The sequence below is a fragment of the Vicia villosa genome, linkage group LG7 (genome assembly GCF_029867415.1).
Source record: "Vicia villosa cultivar HV-30 ecotype Madison, WI linkage group LG7, Vvil1.0, whole genome shotgun sequence".
NCBI lineage: Eukaryota > Viridiplantae > Streptophyta > Magnoliopsida > Fabales > Fabaceae > Vicia > Vicia villosa.
Genome location: NC_081186.1, coordinates 22,166,092 through 22,175,488, shown reverse-complemented (window position 1 = coordinate 22,175,488; position 9,397 = coordinate 22,166,092). Strand labels below are relative to the sequence as shown.

At 34.6% G+C, this 9,397-nt stretch overlaps 1 protein-coding gene across 1 annotated transcript; it reads left to right on the top strand.

Moving 5' to 3' along the window:
* Positions 1–1,659: 1,659 nt before the first annotated feature.
* On the top strand, positions 1,660–8,710 carry LOC131620381 (probable beta-1,3-galactosyltransferase 14). Its single transcript, XM_058891441.1, has 7 exons — positions 1,660–2,114; positions 2,372–2,524; positions 2,602–2,684; positions 2,785–2,884; positions 4,280–4,393; positions 7,564–7,706; positions 8,237–8,710. Exons 1-7 carry the CDS (start codon positions 1,786–1,788, stop codon positions 8,323–8,325), a joined length of 1,011 nt encoding a protein of 336 aa, XP_058747424.1. The 5' UTR covers positions 1,660–1,785; the 3' UTR covers positions 8,326–8,710.
* Positions 8,711–9,397: the final 687 nt, after the last annotated feature.

Here is a 9,397-nt window from a genome sequence, read left to right as displayed (position 1 = left end):
ATCTCTAGTGCCACCTCCTAAGGTGCACGAGGAGGCTGATGCGTCTGAGGCGCCTGTCGTCTACCCAGGAGGTCCTTCACATTCATCCATGTTGACAGGGTATGTAGATCATTCAACCAGACATATCTGAGACGGAGAGGTAAAATTTCTTAGACTTATTACTTTTTTGTCCTCAGATTCTGAATAATTATTTATAACTTTACTTATTATTAATAGTGTTTTCTTTGGAATATTTCAGGATAGACATCCACTTCTACAACCACGACCGAAAGATTGTCTCTCTCGTGCAGCCTACTGAGTCGTGGTTCTAGGATGTCCTTACAGCTTCTGGGCTGAAGGACCTCTGTCAAATTGGGTACCACACGATACATAATGGAATGCTAATGACATTTGTAGAGAGGTGGCACCCGGAGACGTCGTCATTCCCTCAGCCACATGGTGAGATTACCATCACTCTTGAAGATATTGCATGTCTCCTGCATATACCTATCAGGGGAACCCTTCTTGGTCACGGTAGGCTGACGAATGAGGAAGCGAGGGAGACTCTAATTGTTGAGCTCGGGGCTGATCCTGAGGACGCGTTTGGGGAGGTGGAGAGGACCCACGGCGCCCACGTGAGATTTTCCTTCTTGACACGGTAGTACGAGGCAAATGGGGCATTCTTGTACAGTCGATATCGTGTCAGGACCGATGGGGCACTTGACGGTAGATGCAGAATAGCCAACAGACGACATGGAAACATAGGCGGGGCTAGAGGCAAGGTAGAGGAGGAGGAGGATGTTGTCCATCACACACAGTAGTGATGCCTGTGATTTTATTGATGTCTGTATTTGATTACATTCATGCACTTTATTTTGATTATGTATTTGACACTATTTGAATGATTTATACGATGTACTATTTTGTTGTACTATATTCCATTGTCTTTAAATTGCACTACTTGATGTACTATAATTTGATGTTCCATTTTTGTTAAAAATATTGGAGTTTTGGAGTGAAATGTAGGTAATTTAATATATATCATAAGGTTTAGTAGGTACATCTACGAAACACAATATTTTTGACACGTTCCGTAGATACATCTACGGAAGATTTACTGAACTGAAATATTTTGAATTTTCTCAACGCTCACTATGTTTTTTAACGCTTCCGTAGATATACCTACGGAAAAACTAATTTTTTTTTAAAAAATGTGCTTCTAAATGTGTATCTACGGAATCAGGGGGCATAATTGGAATTTCGATAGGTGACTAAGAGTATCAAGGGGTGTATTGAGATATTTTGGGGAGAAATTAGTTACTCCCTCCATTCTAAAATAATTGTCACATTTAAAAAAAATTTGTCCCAAAAAATTTGTCACTTTAGATTATTAAGTCAATTTTATATTTAATCGTCCAATTGTATCTTATAATAAATACTTTTAATTTATTGTTTTTTTACTTGACGTTAATGTTAATTTGAATACACCAATAATTAATCAGGATAATTTGTTAAAATCCCTATTCTCTTTTATTTATTACTGATTTTAAATCTGTGTCAAATGATCAAATGTGACAAATAACATGGGTGGGGAATATCATTTTAAAATATGATGATAATTTATATGATTTTAATAATAAAATCTATATATTTTTTTGTTATAGATACTATAACATCTTTGATGAATATGACAAAAGTAACTGATTTACCAGCAGTGAGTTTAATTTGGGTTTCTGCGTGGACACTGCAAGGAATCCAAGCTCGTGGAGTTTCGAATTCCATGAGCTAGCTAGCCATTACCATATCATGCCTAACTACTCCTCCAAGTTCCACGGCCACAACGTCGCCGCCTTCTCTTTTCGCAGATCCACCATTTTTCTCGTCCTCTCCGCCCTTCTCCTCAGCATCGCCACTTTTCTCTTTTTCCGTCCATTTCAGGGAAACCGCTGCCTCAACGCCAATCCTAGATCAGTTAAAGTCGTCTGGGAACATTCCACCGCCGCCGGAACTCATGACCTCCCCAACCGCCACAAGGTTATGGGTTTTGTGGGGATTCAGACCGGATTCGGATCTGTTGGGAGGAGAGAATCGCTCAGAAAGACTTGGTTCCCGTCCGATCAACAAGGCCTTCAACGGTATTCCTTTACTTCCAATTGATTAACCCTAGGTTAAAATGTGTGAAAATGTTACAATGTTAATGAAACACAAACACGATATTGACACAGACACCAGAAACACGACACTATAATACTATAATAATTTGAAAAAATGAATAAATCAAATATAATTACAAGTGTCAGTGTCTGTTTCTGACCGACACGGACCCAAATACATTTTTTTTCAGAGGTGTTGGTGCTATAGAGAGCTGTAATGATTTTTCTGTTACTTGCAGCTTGGAAGAATCCACTGGTTTGGCTTTTAGGTTTGTCATTGGTAGAACAAGTGATACTTCAAAGATGTCTGCACTCAAAAATGAAATAGCAGAATATGATGATTTCATTCTCTTGGATATTCAAGAGGAGTACAGTAAGCTCCCATACAAAACGTGTGTGTGCTGAAAATCACTTAATTTGTCGATTGTTTATGTAATTTCTTACTAATTTTACTATTTCTTTGTTACAGGTTAGCTTTCTTTAAAGCTGCTTATGCTCTCTATGAAGCTGAGTTTTATGTCAAAGCTGATGATGACATATATTTAAGACCTGGTGACAACCTTTAAGACTTAGAGTAATGGATATCATTTTGTGTGTCATTGCCTTATGCTTCTAGATAAGTTTTACTTAAATGTTTTCGATTTTTTGTCAGATCGTCTTTCATTACTGCTGGCAAAAGAGCGGTCTCATACTCAGACTTACATTGGATGTATGAAAAAAGGACCTGTTTTCACTGATCCAAAACTCAAATGGTTAGTTTTGCTTTAGTTCAACATATTTTATGCTTTAATTTGCGTCTTTGTTGCAATGAGATAAATATTTAGAAATTGCTCGGATCTCTCATGAACGGCACTGTTTGTTTGAGAGAAGAAAATTATTAATATTACTTAGATGTAGGATTTAGAAATGAATTATTACTTCATTGAAAGAGAGTCAATGTCAAAGATAATTAATTTTTAAGCCGATGTTGGTTTTAATTATGTCAGCCTGAAACTTTTTTCAATTACCTTTACATATATATTTTCTTAACAATCTTATTTGTTGCTTTATTTTAAACTTTCCTTTTATTTGGAGGCAGTCTTCTAAGAACCAAAATCGAGATAAAAACCCAAGGTTCTAAACTAGATCGACTTTACACATTCATTCAAAACCTAAGGCATGGTGGTTTACTGGCTTAATCAAATTAAATATATAAATCATCAAAATTATGAAAATGTTATTATAAACACATGGACTTCAAAATGACATCTTGAACTTCTATTTTCTGTCATTTTTAATTTTCAATTTAATTACTGTAGACAGAACTTCGAAAATAGTGTTATCCTTGTTTATAAAAACAAGATTCAAATAGTGAATTGGAAGACCTATTTTCCAAATCGATAATCCAATAGTTATGAATTGTAGGATACATGATTAATAAAAATAAGATATTTGTAAGTAAAAACAAGATACATGGCAAAATATAAACTAATATGTCATACATAAACTTCAAAATATATCAAGATTCAAGTTGTAAATCAAATGACAACAGAAATGTAGTTGGCTATACAAATCGATAAAAATTGTGGGTGACTATACAAATCGATAAAAAAATGTGGTTGACTATACTAAGTTTTGGTTGTGTTGTGAATCATCAATGAATTGGGATTCAGATCTAAAATTGATGCACATGGAGATTCGAATCAATTGGGTTTAGTTTTGTTACCAAGCTGGGTTATGATTCACACGTACTTAAGATACTAATAACTCATCAAGTACATGACAAATACAAAAATTATCTCGTTCTTAACTATATAATAAATGTATAATATTAATAATTGTAGAATGCATCATTATTTTCCAATAAATAGATCCTGATGACCAATAGTATTTGTGCTTGATTGTTGATGCTTGGGAAATTATTCTCAATTGCAATCGTCGGTTAATTGAAACTATTTCCCACCTTTTGCTGTGATACCCGAGTGCCGATTCCTGTTGTGGGTGATGTGTTACCATTATCTTTTTCTTTTTTAGTTTAACTTGTCAATATGATCTATCCAGCCTTGCTCTACAGACTATAGTGACATTCAAAAGTGCCACTTTATAACCAACATATTAACTTCTTTTGTTTATGGAGCAACTATACTATATTAAATAATACCTTGCAGGTATGAGCCACTATCACATTTGCTTGGAAAGGAATATTTTTTTCATGCTTATGGTCCTATATATGTGCTTTCTGCTGATGTTGTTTCAAGCTTGGTTGTTCTTCGAAATGATAGGTATGTTTTCTTTTCTCCCTCTCATTTAATGTATTGTGAACATTAACATGTCTGCTATTGCTAGGGTTGGATAATCTCTGTTTATATCTTTAAAAAATAAAATAGAAGTTAATATATTGTATTACATTTTGGCTAGTCATGTTGATTGTTGAGCAATGAGTTGTTTCCTGGTCAAAATGGAGATATATTCTCATTTTATTACCATCCATAATATTGTTTGGTGGAGTTTGTCCATGTCATTTGGTTCTTAAATCCATGGTTTAAACTTGTCCATTTTATGATATACAACTTTTGATTCCTTTGAATACCATCATGGCCATTGAATCAACCCCTAAAGTTGTTTGTTCGTATCTGTTGTAAATAATAGACTTTGAATAGTAATATTTTTGCATGTATGTGACCCGTTAAGTAAGTCTATTAGGGTATGTTTGCATTGATGAAATGCGACGAAATTGAATGACACTGTGTTCCATTGTACGGATTTAAAAAAAGGATGGAATGGAATATGACGGTATCCATTCCATCTCATTCCATTGCCTACCTCTATTTTGCTTCCCCTCAAATTGAATGAAATAGGATGGAATGACTCACTTATATAATTATTACATAATTATTATATTACTAATTTATCTCTCCTTGTTTTCTTCAACTTTTGACACTCTGTTCTATTTTGCGGCTATCACATCTTTCTCATATGAACTCTTCTACTGTTTCTTTTTCTTCTACTATTTGTTTCTATACATCATGATTATATTCCTTTTTCATTCTATACATTGTACTATTTGCTACTATCACGACACAATTCAATTTTTTCCTGCTATTTTCTCATATATGAAAAACACTATTTGTTTCTATATACTGTGATGGAATTCCGTACGTGATTCTATACACCGTTATTTGTTCACGGTGGACCCTTGTGTCATTACTGTTTACATCTTGCAATCGCTATTGTTCCCGTGTGTTAAATCATAAACCACATATTTTGTGCTGATGACCACACTATCTGCATCATCTCAAAAATCAGTACGAATGAATAAATATCTCCGCCGAATGTCACCCCAAGCTCTGTCACGCGCCTCAAGCCCATTTGCAGCTGTCTCCGGCACTTGACAGCCATGCACCTCTTTCCAGGCCGCTGGTGCCTCTATTTTTTCCCTGTCTCATCGATCGCCGACCTCTCCTCGTTCGGTTTCTGTGGTCGAAATCTCGTTCTGAGATACTTCATTTTTGGGGTATTATTTGATTCCCAATTTTTTTTCCAATTGAAAACTCAACATTTTGTTTTGCTTATTCTCTTCAATGGCTGAAATTATTATTGCTGAAGGGACCTCAAAGCCCACACTACCCAACCTCCACTGCCTCCAAAGGCTACACCAAATTCTTTTAAGGATACAGATTACATCATTCAAAAAGGTTAATGCCTCAATGGAAAGTTTTTTTTCCAATGGTCTCAGATGATACACCTCACGCTAAAAGGTTGTGATATGCTTGACCATATTGAAGAAAATCCTTCTCTAGTAACTGATACCAACTTTCTTATGTGGGATACTGATTATATATTAATATGTCTTGGATGTGGAATTCCACTACTCGGAAAGTTTGGCAAAACCTTTGCCAGAGTTACTTCATGAAACAAAAGATGTCTGCATGTTATGACTTAAAAGAGGAAAATATTCAACACAAGTAAGTCTCATGTTGATAGAGTATTTTGGGATTCTCAGTGCCCTTTGGCTTTAACTAGTCCAGTAATAGAATTTGAAGATGGAGTACAACAAAGATACCACCACCGTGAATGTTCTCATTGAGAGGGATAGGATCTTTGATTTTTTTCGCAGGATTGAATGTTGAATTTGGCCCAATTTGGGTGCAGATTTTCGGTATGGAAAACTTCCTGCTCTTAATGAAGTTTTGTACAATGTTTGCATTGGGAAGACACGATGGCATGCTATGCTGATTAGAAGCCTCTTGATGTGTCAGCATTGGCACCAAGAAAAACAGAAGCAGGAATCGACATTTTCATCCATGTCTAGTCGTGACAAATTTTGTTCTGAGAATTGCAAAAGGAAATGGCATACAAAGGAGAGATGCTTCAAATTGCATGGGAAGGAGCAGGTTCTTAACTAAGTTGGAGGCTTTCGAGGTATAAGCTAGAATCAGGCACATATTGCCACATTGGTCTCTGACACTAAAAGCTCTATAATGAGGGGAATTTATATCATATTTATCAAGTTGTCAAGGTACAATATCAAAGATCATTGGAAAAGTTGATTTACTCGGTACACGCTAGATCGAATTTGAATTATGTGGTGAGTCAATTCATGCATGATTCAAGGGCAAAACATTTGTAAGTTGTAGAACAAGTTCTACAATATCTCAAAGTTACTCTAGTGAAAGGACTCCTATTGTAAGTGATCAAAGATTTACTTCTAGTTATTCTACCTTTTTGTGTGGAACGCTTGTTGCTTGGAGGAGTACGAAGTAAAATGTAGTGACTCGATTAAGTGGTGAAGCATAATTTAGAGCTATGACACAAGAGATTTGTGAAATATCGTTGATGAAACAAGTGTTAGAAGACTTGAGGATACAATGAAGGCGTGAAGGCACTAAGGAGCTGTTTTGTGACAATAAATTGGTCATCAATATAGCACATGATCCTGTTCAATATGACAAAACATAACACATTGAGATTGACTCACATTTCATTATAGAGAAGTTGAATAGTATATTGATATCTATAGCCTACATTCGAAACACTTGTCTTTCGATATCAAGTTTATTGATAAAATTGCTTATAAAAATGTAAAAGGAAAATTTTGATATTTAAACTTTTAAGAAATTGAATGCACAACTTTTAACATAATATTTCTATTTTGAATTTATTAACATGTATCCTAAGAACACATGTTAGCATTTTTCAGAAAAATAAAATTCATTTATAGACCGGTTCTGAAAACATTGCTTCAAATTAGTCAATCAAATGTTTGGAACTTATGAACCTTTCATTCTATCTCGCAAATGTCCCTAATTAATTCATACATTGTCACGCTTCATGGGTCACGCCATTTTAAAATATGTTTCATCCTTCCCTCCTAATAAATAAACATGGTATGAACACTATTCAGTATCTGGCCCCTTCCCATAACAAATTTAATATTTGCACTGTTTTACAGTTTCCGGATGTTCAGCAATGAAGATGTTACTATTGGAGCTTGGATGCTCGCAATGAATGTCAAACATGAGAACAATCTCGAACTTTGTGCTACAGACTGTACGTCCACGTCCATTGCTGTGTGGGATATTCCCAAGTGTTCAGGTTGGTTTTTCTCTTTGCCCATGAATGTTATAGTATCTATATTCGGAGCTTATGTCATAAAATTCCCTCGGAAAATATGAAAAACCTCAAATGGACCTCCAACCCGAATAATTTTATTATTTTATGGTGAAAAACTTCCATGAAGCTTAATTTTTGTCTAGTATCTTTCTGTCCAACTATGGATGGAGAAGTTTAGAGAGAAAAAAGAAGAGGGATAAATTACGACTGCATTAAGACAAGAGTCTTGCTAACAAATGTCGTTAAGGTTTATGAAATGTATTAGAAAATAAATTGAGGGATTCTTACTCCTTAGTTTCTTAATCTGCATATTCTTTCTCCGCTCCTTTCCATCCAATTTTTTTATTCTAAAAATCTCCTAAAAGCATATTTTTATTCTTTTTAAAAATCTTTTTATTTGAGTAGTTGGGATCGGCTGCTAAAATTTATAGCATCAAAGTAAATCATTAGATGCGCATCAGTTTTTGGCAATATTGTATGAATGATGTCTGGGTTATTATATATACCTGCAGGCCTGTGTAATCCAGAAAAGAAAATGTTGGAGCTCCATCAAAAGGAGAGCTGTTCTCAGAGTCCAACGCTAGAATCTGATGATGATTAAAATTTGTGGGTGCATTATTTGGGCAAACCAATATGTTTCAGAAGTTGTGGAGGAAGTTCTTGTCATTTCTTAATGCCAGAAGATGCTGCCAGTGCCATTCTTTTCCGTTCATCGATCATTCGGTTCACCTTTCTTATCGATTAAAGATAGTTGGTTGAGTTTTCTTTCATTTTTTGCTCTATATTTTCCCCATATACTGGGAGAGGGTAGTGTTGCATGACAGTAAGGTTTTATGAAGAAGGCTTTTTTAGATACGACGTAACTGGATCAAGGGATCATTATAGTTGACTGTAGTTTACAGATTACTGATTTTTATACATGCAATTTTGGAATTATACATCTACTGGTAAATGTTATACTCCTTTATGGATTGTAAAATTCGCAACATGTTTTGCAGCCTCCAGATTCTAGAATTCAAAACCCCCTTTAACCAACAAAATTCATGTCCTTCCCTTCATTACAACATCTGAGTTTTTCAAATCTCTAAACGAGTACTTATGAAAAATGAGTGTTGAACTTTGTGGTTTTTCATATATATTAATATAATTATTTATGCCTTTTAGTTTTAACTTATTGTACCTTAAAACAATTTTTAACTTTTTAAACTTTTATTATGGTGTTTTGCTGTGAATTAAACAATTTAGTTATCTTTTGATACATTTTATAGAGAATCTCTTGTTTTTTTATTGATGCTATTGTACCTTGATTTTTTTAAAGTGAAGTATCATGCATCAACACCTGTATCATTGAATTATTAGACCATGTTTCATTTGGTACATAATTCACCGTATTCTAAATCAACTCGAATTTCAAGAGAATTTCTTTTCTCACCTCTTAAACCTCTCAAATTCTTGAAAATGACAAAAATCCTTCATGGATTGTAAAATTTGCAAATGTTTTGCAGCCTCCCGATTCTAGAATTCAAAGCTCCCTTTAACCAACAAAATCCATGCCATTCCCTTCATTTCAACCTTTGAGTTTTCAAATCTCTAAATTCGAACATCTTGCATTGACTCATTTGAGATCAAATTTTGCTCTAAACATCTTTTGTTTTTCTATTTTGAAATATGTT